Here is a 25,863-nt window from a genome sequence, read left to right as displayed (position 1 = left end):
GGAAAGCTTCTCACCACAGATCAAACACATAGGCTGAGGGACATTTTCATGTGAAACTGAGACTCAGATAGCTCTCCACATATTGCCAACCAACTTTTTTTTTTGGAGGTTTGCTTGGGCCTGCTACTGGTGTTGAATTAAACGAATCTTCTCCAGCACTCTGTTTGAATGGCAGTTCTGGATATCAACTAGGATTGTCCTCAGTATCACTTGATGTTCTTGCTCTCATTTTGCAAAGGTACCTATCCATATTCTGCAAATAATTTTTTCCCCTTTTGATACTGTACTATCTTATGCTACACTGAAATGTTTAAATGTTTCCTTGATTGTCCTTGATTCTTCCTGCCCCACCAATGTGACATACGGCACCCTTTGAGAACTACTGTCCTAGAGAGATGGTATCTGCAGTAGGATCGTGCAGAAAGCAGTTATCCATTGGATATATAAGGAGTGAGGCAATTATTGAGGCATCAAGGTCCCAGTCTATGCCAGCACTTTGAATCCAGCCCAGTAGCTAATTGGCAGCCAGTAGTTGCTGAAACATTAGAGAGTTAAACAATACAAAAAGAGAACATGCAGTTATACCTTAGAAGTGGTGGATAGTTTATATCCAGCTAGTCAGGCCAATAATGCTCCCCCTCCAGCACCCTGGACAGCTTTCCCAAGAACACTGGGGGAGGGGGAGAATGAGAGACCTTCCTCATTGCCTCTTAACTGCAGAGTGACCTGAGGGCTGCTACTGCTGCTCCCACCACCAGCTCAGATGGGTAAGGGGCTTTTACAGAGGAGGGGCTTTGTGGGGAATTGGAGGAGCTGAGGTTGCTGAAAGGGAGGGAGAGGAAGGTGAGTGTGGGACTTCCAAAGTCAGATAAGCCCCCCCCCCAAAAAAAAACCTCAGCTATTTTTCATTGTTTTGGAAGCCGCCTGTCTCCACACAGAATTGGGTTGCCTCAGGCAGGGAGCCAAGCTGCACGGTTATGTGCTGGTTCCCCATGGCTCCGATGATCCATATGAGTTTGTTGCATTTATATCCCACCTTTTTCTCCAAGGAGGCCAAGGTGGCTTACATGCTTCATCAAGCCCACACCTCAATTAATCCTCACCATGATCCTATGAAGTAGTTTAGGCTGAGAAGTGGCGACTGCCCCCAAGGTCACCCAGTGACCTTCATAGCCGAATGGGGATTTGAACCCTGGTCTCCGAGATCCTAGTCTGGCACTCTTAACCACTACACCACACTGGCTCTATTTTAGAAATCTGCCTGTACTTAGAAGTGCAGGAGAGAATTAAAAAACGCTGAGACCCGAGGACTGCAGAAGTATTTTTGTGTTGGCTGGGAGGCAGAACGGTGCAAACCACACAGGAAGTTGTCGATCCTCAGATTTCGGCGGGACCGCTTCCAAATATATACTTTGAGAATTTCTGCCTCTGAGGATTGCAGTTTTTAAGTGTTGTTTTCAGGCTGAGCTACAGAGGCAGCTGCATATGTGTTCCTAGCTAGCGAGTCTCTATTATCGCATCTGACTGGTGTGTTTACGGTGAATATTAACTACAGTTCCAGTTGCTAATAAGATGAGACTTGAAAGTGCTCTACCTTTGACAGCCTCCCCCCACCCCTTGAGAGCACCTTTTCCTAATATCTAATACAGTTTTCATGGGCTTGTGATTTGTAAATACAGCAGCAATTACTGGCTCAGGGGTCCTTCCTGTCGCTCACTGCTGTCGCTCCATTGAGTCAGAGGAGTGCAAAGTTGTTTCATGTAGCAAGCAGAAGGTATGGGGTGCAGGCTTGGCTCTACAGGCTTCCTCTGTCCCCCCACCCCCTGCAATTCACCTAGCATGCGCCAGTCACTCTACATGCGCTGAGACCCAGGCACAAGCCTGCCTGTGCAGAAAGGGTATTGTTAAGTGCCATCCCAGCCACCGAGTTGTAAGAGGCTACAGGAGTTCCCAGCACTTCCCCCAGGGTTTGGTTTCCTTGGAACGAAGGTCAGCGGAGACTGTGGTTTCTTTAGGACGCATGGTTTTATTTCCACATACAGTGGTAACTTGGGTTAAGTACTTAATTCATTCCGGAGGTCCGTTCTTAACCTGAAACTGTTCTTAACCTGAAGCACCGCTTTAGCTAATGGGGCCTCCTGCTGCCACCGCGCTGCCGGAGCACGATTTCTGTTCTCATCCTGAAGCAAAGTTCTTAACCTGAGCTAATATTTCTGGGTTAATGGAGCCTGTAACCTGAAGCGTATGTAACCTGAAGCGTATGTAACCCAAGGTACATAACCTATGCATTGGATGGAGAAGCTGACAGCATTGAAACCCCAACAGATCTTGCTTCTCCATTTGATTTCCAGAGAAGCCCCAAAGCTCAGCTTAGGCCTACCACAGAGCAGGACATGTCTCTGTGTCTCCAGCATCCAGTTTTCTACTTTCACACACAACAACTTATCTAGCTATTGTTCTTCTGCAGGCCAGCCGGGTGGGGAAGGCCCAACCCTTTATTTCTCTGACAACGGAACTCACTTAAGATGCAGAAGTTGGGTACTTAGCTTGACATAAGAAGAGCCTGCTGGATCAGGCCAACGGCCCATCTAGTCTAGCATCCTGTTCCCACAGTGACCAATTAGATGACTGTGGGAAACCTACAATTAGGACCGGAGCGCAAGAGCAGTCTCCTTTCCTGTGGTTTCCAGCAACTGGTATTCAGAAGCATTGCTGTCTCCAACCATGGAAGCAGAACATAGCCATCATGGGTGGTAGCCACTGATAGCCTTCTCCATGAATTTGTCTAATCCTCTTTTAATGCCATCTAGGTTGGTGGCCATTGCTGCCTCCTGGGGAAAATGAGTTCCATAGTTTAGCTATGCACTGCATGAAGAAATAGACAAAGAGACGGGTTTGACCAGTCCAACAGGTTCCCTCTTATACATTCTAGCCTCAGAGATACAGGATTGCAGGTTTGGAAGGGACCCAGGGTTTCATCCAGGCTGATCCCCCCCCCCCCCCATTGATAATGTCTACTCTGAAGAAGAAGGTCTGTCCCGGACCTACAAACGCCCACAGAACAGCTTCCCTGTAGAGATTGCATGAAGCCTCCAGGTACATTTGCCCTCACACATGGACATCCTAGGAGTCCAAGACAAATGAATATGGGGCTGCCATACTCTTGTGGGGCTTCCATTCATTTCAGAGAACATACTGGTGCATCCAGCCCAATTGGGCCACCCTTAGTAGCCCCCATTATCTGTTGCTCAAAGCAGCTGTTTTTCTTAGCCTCCTGAACAGGGATGTCTCTGGGCAGGTAGCCCAATCCCAAGAGCAACCTAGAGCCACAGGAGTCCCATAGCCCACACTAAGGATTCTGTCTGCATATTACAGTGGCCAAATCTGCCTGGCCACCCTCTTGTATTCAAGATTCAGTCATTTTTAGTGTAACTGATGGAGCAAGCCTGGGCATCTTACACAAGATCCATTCAGGATGGATACATGAGAGGGCTTAAATTTGGGGCAGGGGGAGGTGGCAGCCAAGGTCCCCAGGTGCCTTGATACTTGTGCCTGTTGAGTGTAAAGGAATATCTTTGCAGGGTTCCTTAGCTGCACTAAGAAACCCTGCACAGACCTTCGTGCTAAACACAGGAAGGCGTAAAGCAAGAACATCTCTCAGCCAAGAGCCATATTCAGGGGAGCACCATTGGCACTGCTGAGAAGGCTGGAATGGAGGGGCTCTAGATGCCTGTAGCAGCTGATAGAGCTACTACAGCCTAGCAGAGGTTTCTGTGAATGTGTGCTTCGTATGCAGACTCCTGAACATTGTTAATGTTAGCAGCCACTGAACACATCTCAGCCAGTTGGACTCTGTTAGTCGACGGAGTCTGTGGATTTCCATTTGCCCCTTGCAGGGAGCTGCAAAGAAGGTGCTTCAGGTTTCCTTGCCATTTCTTTCCATGTCAGCACTTTTCCAGGCTGGAGTCTGTCATTTTCTGCCCTAAGTCATCAGTACAAAGTGGGAGTGAAATCATCCCTGTATCAGATGAGCAGCATCAGATTAGCAGAGGTGTTAGCAAACTCCCGGGCGCAGCAAGGCTGGGAACAAAATCTCACACCTGCCTTTCAAGGCTGTCTTGGGTGCTGCCCTGTCAACATGGACAAAAGGCCCTTCTCTTGGGTGAAAATTAAAAGTCACTGGTGTGATAATCAGGCATCCGGCTCCTTTTCTGGACAGTGGGTGTGGCATTAGGGCTTAATGGGCCCATCACTAGGGCATGTGGGGCTCCTCAAGGGAGGGTGTAAAGTTCCAGGCCTCACCACCCTTCAAACCTCAGATTAATGGGGCATTTGAAGAAGGGTCTGCTCAAAGGACCTAGCTACAGCTAGGTACATATGGAGGAAGGGAATCCTTCAGGATCCAAGGTCTCTGTGGGTCAAAGCAAGTTCTTTGAAGAGGGGCCAGAAACAAATTGGGAGCAGCTTTGAAAACTTTGCATTACTGGGAGAGGCTGCAACTCTTTTGCGCGATCAGTAGGTGAAAACTTTTGAAGGTATACTGAAGGGGTTTGTGGGGGTGGGCATGAATTGGCAGACTATTCAACCAAGAAACACCACCTTCAAGGAAAGCGTCATATATATATATATGTTATCAAAAGGAATGTTGAAAAAGATCAAAATGAGAAAGTCATAGAATTGTAGAGTTGGAAGGGACCCCAAGGTCCAACCCCCTGCAATGCAGGAATCTCACCTAAAGCTTCCATGACAGATGGCCAGTCAACCTGCTTTAAAACCTCCAGTGAAGGAGAGTCCACAGCCTCCTAAGGGAGACTGTTCCACTGTCAAAATCTCTTACTATCAGAAAGTTCTTCCTGATGTTTAGTTGATATCTCCTTTCTTTTCATTGGTTCAAGTCCTGCCCTCCAGAGCAGGAGGAAACAAGCTTGCTCCATCTTCCATGGCTGTCATATCTCTTCTCAGTCTCCTCTTTTCCAGACAAAACATACCCAGCTCCTTCAACCACTCCTCATTAGGCTTGGTTTCCAGACCCTTGATTATCTTGGTTGCCATCCTCTGATTTTCCAGCTTGTCAATATTCTTATTAAATTGTGATAACCCAGAACAGGAGACAGTATTCCATGTATGGTCTGACCAAGGCAGAATAGAGTGGTACTATGGATTCCCTTGATCTGGACACTATACTTCTGTTGATGCAGCCTAGAATAGCATTAGCATTTTTTGCTTCTGCATCACACTGTTGACTCATGTTAAGCTGGTGATCCACCAAGACCCCTAGATCCTTTCACCTATACTCCTAGTAATCCAGGTGTCTCCCATCTTATATTTGTGCAGCTGGTTCTTCCTGCCTAAGTGCAGAACCTTCCTTCCTTCTCATTTTCTACCAGGACCCTAAGATTGGCAGGGTCTAAACAGGATCCCAGAATGTAATATATCTGATGCAAAAAGAAAAGCCACCAGAAATAATTTGCACATTTTTCTTTACCCCAGAGAATGAAGGAAAAGCCAAGTTTTAAGACAGGCTTCTGCTAACTTAAAGCAGGCTTCTCTCAACACCCTCAAAAGGAAGTTGGATGCTACATTGGACTAATGATAAGAGTTGCAGTCCAAAACTTCTGGAGGGGTTAAAAGAAGGCCCAGTGAGCCCCAGTGAGATCTTTGGCTTTGCAACTGACTCTTATCATTGTAGATATTAAGATGAGACTTCCTGTACTCTGTGGGTGTGGTTAAGTCAAGCTTCATTCAAGTTCTCGTCGTGCCGTAGGGCTGGCTGCCAAGTATTTGAGGAACATTGTGAAATGCTTTGCCTGAACACTGTCCTGTAGTGGGGAATTCCAAAGGATGGCTTTTTTTGCAGTCAGCTTGCTTGCCAGGTTTCCATGGGCGGATGAGTGTTCTTTTTCCATGAGAGCTCATTTAACATAGTAACCAAAACACACACAGCTAAGAACCAGGAAGTTTCAAATCACACCTCTACAATGAACCTCCTTTCAGCAGCTTCCCTTTCCCCCAGCCTCAGCCCCCAACATTCAGGGCATAGTAGCACCTTCCCTTAGGGGGATTGTAAAAAGATCTTGAGAGAAACTGTATTGAATTGTGCTTGTAGCCGTGAAGACTGTGACGTGAAATTGTCAGTTGTTCAGGGAATGATTGCTGTCCATCTTCTGTGAGGAAAGGAGAGTTGCCAGTTTGGTTGGGATTGAAATATTTTACTACAAACAGAACTGAAAAGAGGTTCCCCTGGGACCCAAGGAATTGAAAGGATGTCACTCAGACGCAAGGAAGTACTTACGGTCAGGAGAGGGGTGTGTATGTTGTTGAGGGAAGGAGAGAGGAGTGCTGGGGAAGTTGGTCAAGCGAAAGGGTGGCTCAGGAGAGTGGGACAATTTAGGAAGGGGCCTGAGGACACAAGAGATTGTGGAAACTTAAGAGTTTTTGAAAGGAGAAGCCAAGGTGCAAATTGAACAGGAGACTATTAGGGAGCTGTGTGTTGTTGCCAGGAAAGATGCAGGCAGGCAAGGGGGAACCAAGGGGGCTTAGGGTGGCTGGGTTTGGAGTCTAGATCTTGAATTCCATCTGTTGACTTGAACTGAGCAGCCAGCTCCTTGGCTTCAGACATCCAGTATGTTGCATAGTCTTTATTAAGCACTGTTATTTCTGCTACGGGTACAGTAGTCCCTTAAGGTCCTCCCATTTCCATGGTTTTTTAGAGCTGCGGTGTGCATTCAAGCAGGGGCACCATCCAGCTCAAATGGTTACAGAAAGGGCTGGGGCAAGGATAGCCTTCAGGCAGGCTGTTTCAAGCAGGGCTGTGCTTACCTCAATCCGCTCCTCCACCTCAAGGCCCAGGTACTTCCCTTGGAGCACAAGAAGGAGGCAGCTCCTCCCTGGTGGAAACGATGCATTTCCCAGCACTTTTTCCTGTGTGGGTAACCCTTCCTGGTGAACTTTTCTTTCCACTAAAATCCCCACGATGACGAATTCCCTGCTGTGATTGAGCTTTTACCTCAGTTTAATAGCAGCATGGTGGAGGGGGGTCATTTCTGTCAGGTTTGTAGGATGGGACGGGTCACATTTTTCTTCTCCCTGCAGCCCCCCTTGTGCTGCTCAGATGACTGAGGAACAACTGAGAGTGGTGGGAAAAGGCTGGACTGCCAGAAAATAACATTTCTGGAAAAACCGCCCCTTCTTCTCACTGCTTGGCTGATCTGTGAAGAGGGTATTGTGATACCCGTAAGATCAGGAAGTGGACAGAAGCAGCCTGCAGGATTCAGATTGCACAGTTCTGAACTAGAGATGGAGGCAAGGCTTTTTTTTTTTTTTTTTTTTTTTGGAGACTGTGCACATTGACCAGAAAATGTACAAAATTCAGTTGAGATATGCACATTCCCCAAAGCCCTTTGGAGATTACATGCATAATTTCCTCTTCACAGACAGATTATGTGTATAGACAGGGTCAGCAAACTTTTTCAGCAGGGGGCAGGTCCACTGTCCCTCAGACCTTGTGGGGGGCCGGACTATATTTTTTGGGTGGTGGGGAATGAACGAATTCCTATGCCCCACAAATAACCCAGAGATGCATTTTAAATAAAAGGACACATTCTACTCATGTAAAAACATGCTGATTCCCGGACTGTCCGTGGGCCGGATTTAGAAGGCGATTGAGCCGGATCTGGCCCCCGGCCCTTAGTTTGCCTACCCATGTGTATAGATATAGATACAGCCGTACCTTGGATCCTGAACACCCTGGTACTCAGACGTTTTGGCTCCCAAACACAGAAACCCGGAGGTGTGTGTTCCGGTTTGCGAACATTCTTTTGGAAGCCGAATGTCCGACGGGGCTTCCGTAGCCAATCAGAAGCCATGATTCAGTTTTTGAACGTTTTGGAAGTCGAACAGACTTCTGGAACGGATTCCGTTCGACTTCCAAGGTACTACTGTATAGATATAGATTTGGATTTAGATATATGAAATCCATAAGTGCTGAGATACGTAAGCTCTCTTTCTCTCCTTTTTTAAAAGGATTTTAATCTTTTATACGAAGAGGCCAAGTACTACCAGCTGCAGCCGATGATCAAGGAGCTGGAGCGATGGAAACAGGAGAAGGAACAAAGGAAGCACTTCCAGCCCTGTGACTGCTTGGTTGTAAGGGTGACTCCGGATCTCGGGGAAAGGATTGCACTGAGCGGAGAGAAGGCATTGATCGAGGAGATCTTCCCGGAGACAGGGGACGTCATGTGCAACTCGGTCAACGCAGGCTGGAACCAAGACCCCACCCACGTCATTAGGTTTCCTTTGAACGGATACTGTCGGTTGAATTCAGTGCAGGTAATGGGCCTCATCCGTTCTACCGTTTTCTTTTCGCGTTCAGTACTAAGCAGATGAGTCCCTTCTGCCCAATTGCCTCTGTGTCACTGGAAGAAGGAGGCATTTTTTGCCTGGTGAGATCATGGGCGTTTTTCCTCTCTCTCCCTTTCCCTTTTCCCTTAAGTCTAAGTTGTTGGTGGGGGAGAGAAAGAGAGATTTAGATTTTTGTGTGTGTTAGCACCATGCTGATCTCATAATGGCGTTAGGCTGACAAATGCTAATTTTTTTTCATCAGCTCATACCCCGCAGTCCTTTCTTCCCTCCAAAGTGCCCCTAGGAAGAAAAAAGAGTGTACCAAAACTACAAAAAAAGAAGAAGAAGAGGGGAAAGGAGGAAAGGAAGGAGGGGGAGCCGCTTCTCCATGCCACTTTATAGAAAACGCAACAATGTGTAAATGCATAATTTATGTCCCACTCATAATTAAATGATAGAGCCTCCGGGATGGACTTAAAAAAATGATCTCTGCACTTTTTTTCCCCTCCAAGAGGATGTTCTATAAAAATTGCCCAGAGTATTTTAAACAAAATGTGTTCCACTTTATACTCAAAGGTTTTTATGGGGGTTTGATTGAGTTAGTTATTTTCCCCCCCCTTTTCCTTTCTTTTTATTTTTTATTTAAGATTTTAAAATTAACATATGAAACAAGGAAAGACGGATAGGTAGAATGCGGGAAATGTAAGTTTGTGATTTGGCAAACCCCTCTGAGCGGCTTTCTCCCCTCCCCCCCGCCCCAAATAGGGGAGCTTGCCCATGGGAGGGCTACCCTACAGGAGACCTTGGCACTGAGCAGCCTTGATGGTTTGACACTCATTAGCGAGGACCAGAGCAACGGGGGCATTTTCATTGGGAGCGTTGAGCATCCAGCTGCCTGTCTCAGGATGTTTGGCAGGGGGCACGGGCAGGGGGGAGTGAGCGTGGAAAGGCCTCTATTGGCAGAGGATGTTTTGGGCAGAGCAAATGGGCTTCAGGCTACAGCGAGAAACCAAGTCAGTTGCAAAACATGTCACTGTGGCACTTTGTGGGTGGTTGGAATTTTATTGCTCTGAATACCTGGCCCAGGTGAAGAGCGGTATGCAGTTCAAAAAGCTGGCCTTTAAAAAATAAAATAAAAAAACATTGTGGTTGTGTCAACACAAACAAGGCAAATCATTTCCCCAGTCTTTTATCCTTTATGCAAGAGCAGAGAATGACAACATGGCACCCACAGAAGCCTTCACTGGCACCCATAGGGCCCCTCCCCCCCCCCACAGAAAATACCTTTGAAATAAGTGTTTTATTGCAGCCAATAGAATAGGTGGGTGGGGATGGTGCCCACAACAGCTTCTCCAGCTTACAGCTGTACCCACATGCCCAAAAGGTTGGCAACCTCTTGGGCTAGACCATGATAGTGAGGTCTCTCTTCAACAAGTTGTAGGGCAGAGCTTGTTCTTACATACCCCGGGGTTGTCCCCTGCCCCATCTAAATGGCTTAGAATTCATTTCAGGTTAACAAACATCCCAGCCCTCCACAGCGACAGAGTCTTCAGTGTTAATCTCTGGCTTCCCGATATTCACTCCTATTTTGATGGTTAGGCAGGGGATTTGAAACTGTGACAGCAATCTGTCCTCGAGGTTCAGGACAGCCTTTGCCCACACAGTGCCCTCCAGATGTTTCGGGTTGCAATCTGGCTGACAGAAGTTGCTGTCGAAAACATCTGGAAGGTGCCAGGTGTTGGCAAAGGCTGGCTTAGAATTCTGAAGGTCCACATTCTGCATCTGGATACTTGTTTAATTCTGAACTCCATTTTACGTTTTTTAATGGGGGGGGGGCGGGCGGTAACCAGACAGGCTTGAATTCATAACTGCAGAGAGAGGACTCGCCCCACATCCTAGTCACAAATGCTTCCTCAGAAAATGGAATCGTTAAGCCCTGTACGACCTTTTTAAAATGCACGGCTCTTGAACGAGAACAGAGGATGGAGTTCGTGCTGTTCTGTTTAATGAAGACGCACAACACCCTCTGCTATGTATAGACTCTTTCTCGACGACACCTGCAAATTTTGTCTGCTGCAAACATCAGGTGTTGCAAATTGTGGTGTCGCAGAAGCGGGTGCTTGCGAGCTTGCTGTCCATTTTAGCTGAAAAATAATTCAGGATATATGTTACATTATCCCGTGATGCATTTCAGAGACTATTTTCAGTGGCAAAGTGGCAGGCACGCCTTACAGAACATTGCAGGGCAGTGAACTAGAAAGCAGGCATTTTCTGCCATTTGCCCTTCCCTGTAGGATGCCCTTCCTTCTGATGGAGGCAGCGTCCATCAGTTGTGTCCCACATCATGTGAAGACATAAATCTTGGCACAGACTTTCCCTGGCCAATGAGATTCAACCTTGTTATTTGTGAATTCCTATTTTTATGTCTTTTTTATAACAGAAAATAGAAGTGCTTTTAAGTAAATGAATAAAACTGACAAGTTTTGCCACAAGGTTGATGAGGTAAACTTACCACAGCAAAGGTCGGTCCAGGTTTTAGACCAGGGGGACATTTTGAAAGAGTGCTGTAGGCACCAGTCACAAAATGGCTGCCGTGAGGGACATGGCATAACACAAAACCAGAGAAATTGTATTTCCATGCTAGAAGAGACTTAACCTGTAGGGTTTTATATTCCACCTCTTTCTCCAAGGAGCGCAAGGTGACGTACACAATTCTTGCTCTCCTCATTTAATCTGCACAACAACACTGTGAGGTGAGCTATGCTGAGAGGCAGTGACTGGTCCAAAATCATCCAGTGACTGAGTAGGAATTTGAACCCCAGGTCCTAGTCTGAGATTCTAACCACTATACTACACTGGCTCTTAAGAATTATGGGGTCAGGGCTTCACATTTTTGTTGCTAATTCATGACTTATTGTCCTGAACATTGCTAATGTTAATGGCTGGAAAGGACCCTTTTTCTTTTTTGGTGCAACACGCATCCCTCCCATTGTAGGTTTTCTTTTAAAGTCACAGATACCAGAAATGCCATTTTTCCTTGCAAAAACATGATGACCATAAGCATCATTACAACAGATAGCAAATTCAGCCATAGAACACTGCGGTTGAAAAGGCCAAGGCCTCCCCCAGTTTATGACAAGAGATGTTCTGTTTCCAAAACTTGGGAAATCATGCTCGGCTCGCCACAGAGATGATCTCTTTTAGAGTGTTTCCTTCTGGGTAGCAGCACACTTCAAGAAGGCTTTGAACAAATTGGGAGAGGAGAGCTATAAGAATGATTCTAAAGGGATCTGTCTTGAAGGCAGTTTCCAGGAGGGAAGACTGGCAGAATTGGAGATGTTTAGCCCCAGAGAAACAACGGGAGACGTCTCAGTTCTGAACACTGTGAACTTGGAAATTGCTCCCATTGATTTCAGTGAAACATGCGTCAAGGGGAAGCGTGCTCTGGGTTGCTTGCAGCCTAAAAGTGTGGCAAGGGAAGGGCACATAAGAAGAGGCCCCTGCAGTTGAGCATCCTGTTCTCACATTGCCCAACCAGATGCTTCTTCTGGGAAACCCACAAGCAGGACCCAATCAGAAGAGCACTGTCCACTCCTGTGGTTGGCAGCAGCTCGTATTCAGAAGGATATCTGTCTGTCTGTGGTCACAAAACAAGAATTAAAGTATTCAAATGCCCTGAGTTGCTGAATCAGCCAGATTCATTCCTAGGCCACGGTGGGGTTGGGGGAGGTCCTCAACCATGTTCCTTCTTGCTTACAAATGAAATAAAATCAGACCAAACAGTTACGGAATCATTCTTCCTTCTTTCACATCTAAGGACTCTCAGCTTATTCGTTAGTTTTTCCAGCATGTACCAAGGAGTAAGGTGGGCCACATCTAATTTTCTCCAAAACTGTGTGATGGTCATTCCAGGTGCTTTAAGCAGGTGCACTGTTATCTCTTCCCCTCACCCCTCCTTTCATTTTTTTTAATCTTTACCCAAAAAAGGGTATTTTTTCTTTCTAGGCCTTTTACTCGTTCTCCCTCGGGTCCTTTCACGTTCTTGCATTGCGAAGTGATACAAGATCAGGGCAGAAGTCAGGGGAACGAGGCTGATGTTTGCCTCCTTGAACACCAAGACAGTGCGCCTGTCCCAGGGCCAGTCAATGCTCGCAGGGTTCAAGAGAAGCCATGAGAAGAGATCAAAGCTCAGCTTTGCCTTGCATGACTTGGGAAGTCCAGGTGGATGGCGGAAAGGAGGCCTGTCTGTTGCCTACCAAAAGAAAGTGAAACAGAGACTTTGGAATTGAAAGCAGGAGGGAGAAAGGAAAGGATGGAGGAGTTCGCCGAAATATTTATAATCACCTCAAGCAAACCATATAATCTGTGCTCTGTAAGGGGATTCGGTAGGTCTAGGATTCTGGGGAGAGCACTGAACCTATGAATTTAAGAAGAGTCCTGCTGGATCAGGCCAATGGCCAATCTAATCCAGCACCCTGTTCCCTCAGCGGTCAGCCAGATGCCTGTTGGAAACTTGCAAGCAGTCACTTTTCATTGCCCAGCCCTCAACTGCAATAAGGTTCCCAGCCTTCCTGCTTTAGTATATTGGCTAAATATACTAAGCAGTATATATACTGCTTTAGTATATTAGTTGGGGAGGCATGGAATGAGGTGTATCACTTTTGACACAACGACAGCTTGTATTATTTGATTATCCCCTTGTCATGTGTCGCTACGTTGCTTATGAATTTTGTATTCTGGAGTAACTGAATTGCCTCCTTTGTTCTTAAGTTGTTGAACCAAGCATTTGTTTATAAGCCTGTTGTAGCATTTTACTGTCAGAGAATGTTCATCTTGCTTGGCTGTCCTTTGAAATAGTGACATTTGCGCTTCGTATTACATTTCTTCATTCAGTGCATAGTTTAACGATGGGACCCACTGGAGGGAGCAATGGCCACCAAAAGAGGGTTAGATGAATCCATGGAGGAGAGGGCTATTGATATCTACTAGCCACGATTGATATCTACTTCCTCCATGGTCAGAGGCAGAAATGTTTTTGAATACCACTCACTGGGGACCACAAGAGGGGAGAGGGCCCTTGTGTTGGGGTTCTGTTTGTGGGATTCCCAATGGGGCACCTGGTTGGCCACTGTGAGAACAGGACCCTGAACTAGATGGGCCTTTGGCCTGATCCAGCAGGCTCTTCTCAAGGATGCAGGGAGGAAACACCCGGTTTGGAGGCAAGTAGGAGCTTGCAGTTCTGCTGGGCCATGGAGGTGTCCTTGAACCCCTTCAAAGCTCAGGTTGATATCACAAACCAGGTGGCATCCCAGAGGTGGAGTGCTGAGCAGCCATTCTGACTGGCTGCCCAGTTGAGATTAGCGGTGAGGACTTTAGGTGGCTGAAGGGCACAGGCAGGAATATAAACACAGGCACATTAACAGCACACATACACCCTGAATACCCCAACCTGTTTGGTAGGAAAATCCCATAGCGGCCAGAATGGTTACACCAGTAAAGAAGATGCTCATAACAGCCTGCTGCTTTTTCTCCCCCCATCTAGCACAGCATATTAATGATGAGTTATGGCCTCATTTTATGATGACTGAAGCCCCAACGTTGCTTTTCCTTAAGAGGTAGCATCAATATCACTACCAGCCAGTATTTTACTCCATAATGTACTGAACTGCCCTGCAGAGTGCTTGTTTGTTTGATTAATATTTGGGTTTTTCTGCAGAGGTTTGCTGTAAGCAAGACTTTAATCATGCTGCAGTCATTTAGGAATAAGTTATAGAATTATCGCTGCATAATATGCTGGGAGATCCTGAAAAGACCAGAAATGTATCATGCAGAGTCTAGCTGGCTCTCGGGGGCCCTTTTCACCACCTCTGGACCACGAGACCAAAATACTTTGCAGGGCAACACGCACAAATGAAATAGTCCAGATAGCGTCCATCTGCAGGAAGCTGAGATGGCTTTGAAAAAGGAAAGCCAGTGAGTAGGGCTGGATACAGAAGGCATGAACTCAAGTGTGTCTTCAGCTGTGGACAAAATGGATAGCAATTTATAAGTCAGACTCCATCCCTGAGCATCACTTTCCTCCTAAAGTTGGCCTGTTTCACAGGGTTGTCGTCTGGCTGGACAAGGAAACACTGTGCGTAGAAGGCCATGGGGAGATCAACCTGGCCCCACCCATTAGCCAGTGGAGCTCCAAGGCTGCTTTCCTCCTCCCACCCCATTCCTATTTCCTTTTATGTCGAGTCTCTTAGATTGTGAGTCTGTAGCCAGTGACAGCATTTGGAAGAAATTCAGGTAATTTCTTCAAAGTTAGTTAATAATACAAACCTTTAGCCACAGGGGGAAAGTTGAGCTACAAATCGCCTTCGTCTAACATTTTACTCCAGTGACAACTTTACTGTATAATGTGGGGCTTTCCTAAGGGTGAAATTAGATGTGATGTGGAAGCTCCAAACATGGAGCTTTCAAAAAGCAGCTGCGCAGAGTGTTGCATCCAACTTAACTCACCCCTTCCCCAAAACTGCTATTAGCCACAGGCTTCTTCTCTTCAATGTGTGAACTGCCCCATCTCATCTAAAGGGAGCACCCAGGGCAATTTTGATCAGGGCCACAGTGCAGCAAGAAACCCCCTTTTTGGACATGCTGCACCCCTGATCTAATCCCCCACCCAAGGCTGCTGTTTTTGGGGAAAGAAAAAGAGTGTTCGTTATATCACCCTTATGTCATTTCTGCTTTGATCCTTACCCTGAGCCAGACTGCTGGTCCATCTTATTTAATATTGGTTGTGACTGTCACTAGCTCTCTAAAGCAGGCTTTGCCAACCTGGTGCCCCCTGGAACTTTTAGGCTACAATTCCCATCAGCCTCAGCCATCGCAGCTGTTTGCCTTGGGCTGGCTGGCCATTTTCTGTTTTCAGAGTCTAAGGCTGCATTCACATGGCAGTTTATACCATTTCCTCACCGTTTCCCTAACCGTTAATTTCTGAATTATATTTGCACTTTCACACAGCAATACAAGCTTAGCACTCATTTCCATGTTACTTGATTCCTTTAAAAAAATTATATGCTTGGAGGCCCTTTAACCCAGAATATCATGGGAGTAAAGTGATTAAATTTAGTGCCGTATAGCGGCATACAGTTTTCCTCCCTGCTGCTTTAATGGGGGAAGAGAAGCACACGGCTGTGTGGACAGAGTTGGAGGAGCAGCGACATTGTCCAATGTGGTTTGCTGTTGTGCCCACTGATGTGAATGAAATTTAGCTCAACATGCTGGTCTATCGGTAAAAAAATAATAGTCATAACACAATTCACAATTTCAAAACACACCAAGTACTGCGGTGTGAAAGGACCACAGGACCGAAGCACTAGAATATTAATCAGGAAAACGAATGCAATGTTCCCCATGCCTGAAATGCACCCCTAGTTGACACGTGCGGAGTCCTATATGTGGGGCTGCACAGAGACTTCAGCAAAGAAATACAGTGGTATCTCGGGTTAAGAACTTAATTCGTTCTGGAGGTCCATTCTTAACCTGAAACTGTTCTTAACCTGAAGCACCACTTTAGCTAATGGGGCTTCCCGCTGCCACCATGTGATTTCTGTTCTCATCCTGAAGCAAGGTTCTTAACCCGAGGTACAATTTTTGGGTTAGCGGAGCCTCTAACCTGAAGGGTCTGTAACCCGAGGTACCACTGTAACTGTGCGTAACCTTTGCACTGTCGCCCATTAACCGCATTGCGTGTCCTGGCTCCCATGGGTGTATATAGGACTCGTACTTTCAGTTCAGTGGGATTCCTTTGGTCCTTTCAGAGTCATGAGCACATTTGATACGGAGCCTTCTCCAACATTAACTGGTGTTTCCCCCCCTCAGGTGCTTGAACGGTTGTTCCAGAAGGGCTTCAACGTGGCAGCGTCCTGCGGAGGAGGCGTGGATTCCTCTCAGTTCAGCGAATATGTACTATGTCGTGAGGACAGGAGACTGCAGCCCAACACCACAATCAGGATAAAGCAAGAGCCCCTGGACTAAAGACACCCCCCTTCCCCCCTTCCTTTGTGAACGTAGAAGTGTTTTTAATAGTCTCGTGTGGAAACACTAAGGATTTGCAAGACAGTATTAACCTGGGCGACGTTGCCCGAGTGGTATCTCTCTGAAACTACCTGTCACCATTGCCAGCCATGAACTCTTTATCTGGAAGCAAAAAGACAGCATACAAAATAATAATGATGATGATAATAATAATAATAATTTCATTTGTTTTATTAGTCAAATGCTGGGCGGCACGTCCAGCATCGTGAAGTTTTGTGGGATTGTCCTCTCGGCAGGAAAGCGTGCGGAATGGAGACAAAGCTTCAGTGAAGAACTGGCCTTTGATTGGACTTTGGTAGAAGGACCAATTTAACGCAATTTGAATACACCCATTGAAGGAGTGCACCATCCGACTTTCTAGGGGACCTTCTCCTCCTCCTCCCTTGGTGGGATCAAGGACATGGGAGCTGCCCAAAGGGAGATGGTATCGTGCCAAGTGTCTTCCCCGCCCCCCTGCCCCCGATGAATCCCATGTCCTCTCCTGTCTGACAGGCTTTTGCATCGCCATTTGTCCACCCCCGTTACCCTTCTGTGGTTGCCTTTGCGCATTGTATCAAATGGCTTATTTTTCTACGACGCTTCCAGTTGTCTGTGTACAGAAGCCACCCAAACCAGGGACCAATTTGTATTCTTCTGGTGCTGAATGAACTCTGTGCAAATTCTTTTCAGTCCCGCACAACCCACCTTTGAAATAAATGCAGTGGTTTGACGTTTGCTGCCTTGTCTGCCCGCAACTGACGAGATTGAATTGCAGCAAAACATTTGCAAAAAGAAATCGGAAATGGAGACTCAAAGCAAGTTCCTAAATAAGATTGTTCAGCATTAAACAGGCACTGCCATGGAACTTGAGTTAAGGTTGTGGCGTTCTTTCATTCATCTCAGATTTTAAGTTTGGGGGTCATCCAGAAAGTGAAAATGGGCCATGCAGCTGCTACAACCTTTCTTTCCTCACTTAAAACCCAATGTTATTGTTGCTTTGAGAATATATAGGACACAAACAGAACATCTTTTCTGCCTGATTGAATCAGACCATTGTCTCATGAGCTCATTTCTCTGTGTGATGCATTGCAGCAGTCTTCACCAATGTGGTACCCTTCAGATGCCAACCATCCAGCAATGTTGATGGGAGTTGTTACCCAAAGGATGGGGAACCTAGTAACCTCCAAATGTTGTTGGACTTCAGCTCCCAGCATCCCTGATGTTGGCTATACTGGCTGGGGCTCATGGGGTTGGAGTCCAAAAACAGTTGGCAAGGGAGCACAGCTTTTCTGTTCCTGCATTATAATAAATGTTTTAAAAACTAATGTTATTAATGTTGTTTGGGACTCCAGGTTCAGAAGGTGTTAGCTTTCCATCACTCAGCAGAAATTGCGTTTCAGCTTTGCAGATCTGATGACAGAAGCATGACAAATGAATGTGCAATCAACATGTGGGTGAGGAAAGCAGAATCACACCCATTGGCCCTACCCCTGACTTCCACTCACTGATTGTGGCTCATGAGGACTGTATATCCTGCAAAGGCTTAATTTAAAAGACAGCAGGCGGATCCCACAGCTGTGATCCTATTGATCATATCCTGATTGCACAGGGCTCTATAATGGCGGGATTGGTGTTGCACTGGCAGATTAACTAAAAAAAGTAATTGGAATTGCAACACCCATGGAAACATTACAGGAGCTCCAGTGTCAACAGACAACAGGAGGGTGGCTGGGTCCAAAGCCCTCCCAGTCCCACAAGGTTATAGAGATATTTAGTCACACTCTTGACTTATGGGAGGAAGGGTGAAAGATGAAGACAGCAATGTGAAGCATTTTTCTGCTTGAACCTGGCAGAGCATTGGATAAGGTGGTGGAACCACCTTGGCATCTCATCCATACGCCTTAGGATTGCACAGCAAGTGACATTGTTCATAGGCCGCATTCGAACCACATGTTCAAAGCAGTATCATGCTACTTTAAACCATCATGGCTTCCCCCAAATAATTATGGGAGCTTTCGTTTGTTAAGGGTGCTGAGAGTTGCAGGGAGACCCCTATTCCCCTCTCAGAGCTACAATTCTGGGAGTTCCCTGTGAAGATGGATGGACGGATGTTTAAGCCACTCTGGGAACTGTAACTTTCTGAGGGGAATAGGGGTCCGCTAACAACTCTTAGCCACCCTTACCAAATTACAACTCTCGGAATTCATGGTTGTTTAAAGTGATATCACAGTGCTTTAAATCTATGCTGCAAATGTGGCCATAGAGTGAATTGGGGACTGAGAATTGCCTGCTCAAGGCCCCCTAACCTCTTCCCTTCCCAGAACTACAGATCCCAGGATTACCTGCTGAGAGGAATCAGCCATTTAACCTTTTGCAGCTTGTAGCACAGATGTACCCTGCCCATGATTCCATTCAGAAGAAAATACAAAAGTACTCATAAGTCACAAATATCAAATTACATCTTTTCTGTAATATGCATAGAAAAAAAGGTGTTCTGATGCAGTAGAGAGGGCTGTGGCCAACCAAATTCTACTCGCTGATGAGTCTAAGTTAGTCATGTCAATCAATTTCAATGAGTCTACAGTGGTACCTCTAGTTATGAACTTAATTCGTTCCGGAGGTCTGTTCTTAAGCTGAAACCGTTCTTATCCTGAGGTGCGCTTTCGCTAATGGGGCCTCCCGCTGCTCGTGCTCCTCTGGTGCATGATTTCCGTTCACATCCTGGGGCAAAGTTTGCAACTTCCGGGTTAGCGGAATTCGTAACATAAGGTTACCAGACGTCCCCGTTTCCCAGGGACAGTCCCCGGATTTACAAATCAGTCCCCGTACAAAATCCATTGAAGTTGAAAAGTGTCCCCGGATTCATTGAAAAAAATCTGGTAACCTTATCGTAACCTGAAGCTTTTGTAACCAGAGGTACCACTGTACTCTGAAGAGTATTAATATTTGATACACCCCTGATTGTTATGATTCTGTCCTTGGAAGTTGAAGGATATGTTGTAACAAGCTACTAGGAACCTACTCAGGACTCACTGGAATAAACAGGCATTGCTCCAGAGTTCAGCTGAACTCTTGGATAACTCCCTCCTGTTGATTTCAGGGATGTTTCTACAGAACTGCAGCAAGGAGGTGCCAGTTCTTTGTACAACGTTGGGTTGCCAACCTTGTCGCTGCACTTTTAAGAGCAGTAGTTATAATACCAATCTCTCTATCTCCATCCTGTGAAAAGCCTCACCTGCTAACTTCTGTGGATCCAGTTGTTATTAAAAGACACAAGAACAGAACAGACCTGGGGGTGGGAGTGGGGTAGGTCAGTTGACAACTGTAGGTAGGTATTCTGAACACCAAGTCTTATTGATGCAGCTAAAGTTGAGTCTCCAGATCCAGTCATCTCTTTTTTCCAAATCTCCCCAAAAGCTATTATTGGTCTACGTTACCTATGCAGAACAATTGCTGCACCTGCAGAGAAACCTGCCACTGTAAAATGCATTTAATTAACATCTTTTCTACTTTTATGGCACTCTGAATAAAAAAAAAGACTACGTCCTAAGGCCATCATTTTTGTATGTAAGATGCCTGTTGAATTGTATAGTACTGTATACACTTAATATTGTATAACTTCCCTTGCCCTTACCTCAAGATTTTTGCAAAACTGAAGATCATTCTGTGAGTTTATAAACAATTTCTTTGCTGTTTATTATGTCACAGACATTCCTATAAAGTCAAAGATCAAATATGCAGAAATCTTATTTTACTTTTACACATTTGTCAGCAAACCAGTTCAGCTTCTTTCACCTCGGAACCATCCGCTGAAAGTTTCCCTCACTGGAAACGAGAAGAGTAACTGCTGTTGCACATTCCCTGTTCATTTCCAGTGATGCTTGAGTAAGAGAATCTGGGGAATCATCCCCTCTGTCTTCGTACCAGACTGAGAAAAGCTTCAACTGTCAGTAACCCTTTCCCCAGAAAATTACATTTGTTCATTTTCTTAATGGCAGGTTCCTCAATTTGAGGATTTTTCCCCCAGTATACAATCTGAAGAATGTATCCTGTTTGGGAAACTAAAAAGTTGCAGAGGCTACATGATTTATGTCCCTCAACACAGAAATTTGGGACATTGGGGTTTTTTTAAAACAAAAGGCTATGTATTCAAAACTTCCAGAGGTAGCCCTTGCGGCAAAACAACAACAGAGAGTCTTGTGGCATCTTAAAGATGGTATGAGCTGTTGTTGATTTAGTTATTACATTTGTGTCCCACTTTTCCAATAAGCATCTCCCCCTCCCCATTTTTATCACAACAGCCCTGTGAGGTCAGACCAAGTCACCCAGTGGTCTTGTGCCAGTCTGAGGATTTGAACCCTGGACTCCCAGATCCTAACCCAGCATTCTAACCACTACACCACAGTGGCGTAGTGGACCAGAGTCCACTTCAGACTCAAGGTAATACCCCATGCATCTAATAAAGTGGACTCTGGTCCACAAAAAGCTTTAGGCCGACAGAAATTTGTCTGAACAATCCTTACTGAATAAGTGAGGGTTTTCATTGAGGAACTTTCTTTGCATCTACAGCTGACTTTCTGTCAAGACTAGTATGCAATTTTTACAGCGGTGATGGTGGTGGGGAGTCAGAACTGTTGCACTATATTCCATTCAAGTCCTGGGCACAAACTCCTGTGAAAATGTTGAGGCAGCAATAAAAAAAAGATGAAGTATGGAAGTATGATTGGGGGGGGGGCGGGCGTGGGAGAGAGAGACCAAGTGAGATGGATTCTGTCAGCTGAGCCAGAAGCAGAACTAAGGCTGGAAAATCAGAACCTGCCCAAGTTTAGCCAAGAGGCCCATACTTTATTTGGTCACTTAGGCCAGCTCCATATGATCTCCCAAACAGGCACAGGATCAATCAGAATCTTGCAGAATCTGAGCTCTGTATTTGCTTATAAATGCAACAGGGAAGCTACGTATGACCACGAGTGAAGATCTGTTTTTCTGGGTGTACAAGCGCTGAGAATCTGCTCCCAATTACAGCTCCCAACATGAGATGCTCATCCAACCTCGTCATGCGATACCTTCCCTTTCTCACCATTTAGGTAAAACGTCATGTGTGAAGTGGCCCCGAGCCTTCATACTTTTCTCAGAAGGCCCTTTCAAAATATTTGCAGCCCTACTTTATTTCATTTTGATGTCCGCAGGGTTTTGGGGGGGGTGTTTTTTTTAAAAAAAAGTATTTCCATGAATCAGCTTCAGTTACTTGTTCAGTTTGGGGAAGGTGGCACCATAAATGGTTCCAGCCGATGGAAAAGTTTGAGCCATGACATCATGGCACTTACTTGCAAAACAGCAGTTTAAAAGGGGGGGACGCCATGTGGAAGCAATCACTGCGCTGGGAGACGGAGGCCCTCCCTAGAAAAGAAAACTTAACATTGGGATGTCTTTTTTCACTTAGAGATTTCAGGTTGCCGAATTGAAGTTTGTTTCAGTTGCATGTGATTTTTTATTAAAAAAAATATTGTGCATTTTAGAACAGCAATATCAGCTGCCCCCGTCCTTTTCTTCCTCTCCATTGTTACACCGCAGCAGACTGCGCCCTACAAAACAAAGAGAACCGCCAGGCTGCATCTCTAACCCAACTGGTGCTCAGAGAGCAGGGGCATCTGAGTTTGAAGGCAAACAAAGAGTAATTGAATCCGACTTGGAACCATGCAGATTGGATGCCTTTTTTTGCTGAGCACGAGGTCTGAAAAACAGGTATTCCACCCCCCACCCCACCTCCGCTTCCCTAGGTCCTGTTCTTCAAGCTGTTGCAACAGAATGAGCACCTCGTATGAGCACTTTGGGTGGCAGCACTGTTAGGAGTACCAGTGATGTGCTGTATTGTTCGAGAGGAACGGTCCCTCGCAATGGTGTGGCGGATGTTGGACACTGCTTTCTCCATATGCACAGAATCATAGCCAGCTCCTGTCTCGGGACGGTCTTTGGGGAAGACACCCTCCACGGACGCCCTTCCCTCAACAAGGTCTGCCTCCTCACTGCCATGATCATTCTCTGTTGCTGCCCCTCCTTTTGCTCATTGCTACTGCCAGCTTTCTGGCTGGGCAGAGAGCTAGTGAACAGGGCAGGGTGTGGTCTCCACTCTTCCCTCCCAGCGCCAAGCCTTATCTGAGCCAGAGCGAGAGGCAGGTGAACAAGCAAGTAGGTTGCAGGGGTGAAGAAAAGGAGCAGAACCAGGTTGGCAGTGGGGTTCTTCTCAGTGGTCCAGCTGCCAAGGTGTGCCACCGACTTCCCACTCACCCACCTAGCCTGACCATGTTACCCCTGCGTAGCAATCTTGGGCAAGAGCATCACTCTTCCCCATTCCTCTCATCTTAAGTTAAAGGAAAAGGAAACATTTTGCTGGGCATCTTGGGAAAATCAGCTTTAAGCCAGAAACGGCGGGAGTTAATTGGCTGCGTAAACAGCATCCATGTTTGTTGACAGCTTTACAGCATGTTTGGCGAGAGCAATGGCAGAACGTTCAGAGCTCCGAGTTATTAATACATCTTTGTGGGTATTCTGTTAATATTTTAACACGAAATGTTTTTGATCATTGCTTATGACTACACGACAATGTGAAGCGAGTCACTTCCGATGAATTATTTGTCACTCCAGTGTGTTCTTTCAGTAAACTGTTTTATTTCTTTGCCAAACATGTACAGGCAAGGCGTTTTAAGTTTAGTCCAAATGGAGGCATTTCCAGTAATGTAAAGGGGGGGGGGGAATCAAGACAACTTAAAACCAATAAACAGAAGGAGTTTGTAAACACTATGTACAATCAATATATTTAAAGGAGAATTTTGCATTTCCTGGTCATACGAAGCGTCATTTGGGCAAATAGACATTTCTTCTACTTTTCCCTTTTTTGTTGCTTGTCATCTGTTTGTTTCAAGGTGTAACAAACAAACAAAACCTACTTTCTCCACAGCCCTCCTGAAAATTAATAATGATGGGGGCCGGTGCACCTCGCTATGGAGGACATCCCACAACCTGGGAACCGCAATCAAAAAGGCCCTGTAAACCATCAATCTTATCCAGCAGGGCTCTTTCTATGCTCTTTAGTAGTTAATAATATTATTTTAAATTTATTCATTACCTGCTCTTCACCCTAAGGTCCCAGAGCATGTTACAGTATTAAAACACAATGTTAAAAGCAATTTAAAGCAATTTACAACCATCAAAATAAGGTGCATCCTAAAAACATACACCTCAAGTGTCAAAAGCCAGGGTAAAGAAGTGCAGCTTCAGCTTCTTCCAGAGCTGTACCATGAAGGTGTTGGTCACAGCTCTGCGGGGAGGGAGTTCCACAGCTTAGGAGCCACCACAGAGAAGGCCCTTTCCCAGGAGACCACCCACCCTGCCTACGAGGGCAGAGGAACTACCCCTGCGGATTTCAGCACATGAGAGTTATTTGAGGTACTGCAGAACTACCAGCCCTGTGCCGCAGCCCCCTGAAATGTTCTCTCCCCCCCCCCCCCATTCATTTATCTTTCAGTCATAGTCCCTCAAGATTCTGGTCATTCTTAGCCAGCCAGCAAAGGGGCTGGGTTGGTGCTGCCCTCAACAGGTTACCAGCCAAAGCTCTGCACAAGATGGAGCCTGGCTTCACACATGCCCTCCATCATTCCCCTCATGAAAAGCGGTATGCACATCTTTTGATGCCACACTGTCACACAAGTCAGCTGACTTGTGCAAAGCATTACTGCAAGCGTATCCCCGGGACATTGCAGGATCAAATCAGAAGTCCGGGTGGCTTCTGTAATTCTGGGAAAGTCCCCCGAAAATAGAGATGGTTGGAGGGTATGGCTGCACAACCCTCATTGGCCGCATCCCAGCAAGCCCCATCCAGTTCTTGGGCAACACAGCCTCGCCCCTCTTCTTCTCACCTGAGGAGGTGAAAAACCAGTTGCATTGTGTCCAGTGGAGAAACGATGGCTGCAGTTTGGAAGGAAAGGTGAGTGGAGCTCTATTGGCCTTCAGAGGGGCTCCACTATCAACAGTTAGTTAATGAATAATAGAAATTCTGCACACAACAATTGCTGATTTCTGTAGCTTTCAGTTGCTGGAAATCCCTGTGCCTCCTGTGATTTCACCCGATAAAAACCACATGCTTTTGTGAACGGAAAAATCTGAGGGCTCCCTTCGACAAAACAGACACCAACCAGGATTACTTGGAGCAAAACAGCAGCCTTGTAGGCTTGGCCTTTATTGAACTGTTGCAACAGGGTGCTCCCCTCACTTGCAGGAGAGAGGAAGGACCCAGAAAAATGGTGTGCAAGGCCTTATAAAGACTTTTGAAATTGCCACCCTGTAGATCAAGACCACCCCCAGAAACATCATACATACACCACAGAAGGGGTGTAACCTAAGACCACCCCTCATATACATCACAGAAAAGGCGGTCCAAAATAGAAATTTTAATATTGTTTTTCTCCTGTTTTTGTTTATCTCCTGTCTGGCAAGTTACTTGATTGGATTTCCTGGGTAGCCTGGCCAGTCTTTTGTAATGATAAATACATAGTTCCTGGGCCAGGTCACAGGCTCACACCCTATTCAAACACGAGACATACCCTTAAGACAGGATTTGTGAAGGAAAAGACAATGGGGAGGCTTTTCCAGTTTGACCTTGCAGAGAAAACATTTGCTCAGTTTAGGAATCAAAATAGTTCCAGGTTGGCCTTCCTATGCTGATCTATGTATGTGCTTTGTTGGTACACTTATGAACATTATCATATATTTAAGAGCATAAAATTCCTATTACACTTTCAAGCTTCTATTTGCAGGACTAGAAGAAGAAGAAGGTTGAGATTCTTGGGAAACTGAAATCTGTGATTAATGACAGGTTTTGGCTTCCTGCATAGTTGTATCTCTCACCAACATAGCCATCCCGCCCAGTGGTTGTTGGCACCAGCATTCTCTGAGCTGCTAGTCCTGGATTTTAATGGAGGGTCCACCCTAGATTACGGGCTATGGGGAGCTTTCCCACAAATTAATCTGAATGAGCCATCCAGGCACACTTTAGGTTAATCAGGTGTGCCCTGGCTTTCTGCTTTTAAAAGCAGATCTCAATACTGCAGCTTGGAAGATTCCAGCCTTCTTCAGGCGTTCAAAAAAGAACACGAGAGCTCAAACTGGCAGGGGTGCACACATTGACTATGCATGTCCAATGTGCAGGAACATTATGAAGAGGGTCACCCATGTCCACTCCTCCTCCTCAGTTTGAGCATTAGAGAGCTTCTGAAACCCCTCCTTCCTTCTGTTGCCTTGTTCTGCATAGATCCCAATTGTGTTGCTGCTTTCAGAAGGCACAGCACCAGGGAATAATAATATTTTTAAAAATCCTATTCATTTGACTAACCAGCTGCTCCAAATGTGCAAAAGGCTGAGTAGCTTTGGAGAACAATTGGTCACGACTCAAGGTAATTCAGCTGG

General features: G+C 46.0%; 1 protein-coding gene across 5 annotated transcripts in view; it reads left to right on the top strand.

Annotated features, from left to right (window-relative positions):
- KCTD15 (potassium channel tetramerization domain containing 15) overlaps window positions 1–20,135 on the top strand; it is a 68,785-nt gene extending 48,650 nt beyond the window's left edge. For all 5 annotated transcript variants that reach the window (XM_083452975.1, XM_083452974.1, XM_083452976.1 and 2 more), the window contains exons 4-5: window positions 8,023–8,328; window positions 16,207–20,135. In XM_083452975.1, the coding sequence (XP_083309101.1) occupies window positions 8,023–8,328; window positions 16,207–16,362 (462 nt within the window). In that variant the 3' untranslated portion in view covers window positions 16,363–20,135. The remainder of the gene's footprint in view (window positions 1–8,022; window positions 8,329–16,206) is intronic.
- The last annotated feature ends 5,728 nt before the right edge of the window (window positions 20,136–25,863 follow it).

The sequence above is a fragment of the Podarcis tiliguerta genome (genome assembly GCF_965153285.1).
Source record: "Podarcis tiliguerta genome assembly, chromosome: 8".
NCBI classification, from domain to species: domain Eukaryota; kingdom Metazoa; phylum Chordata; class Lepidosauria; order Squamata; family Lacertidae; genus Podarcis; species Podarcis tiliguerta.
Note: the sequence above shows the minus strand (reverse complement) of the source record. Positions and strands in the feature narration are given on the sequence as shown.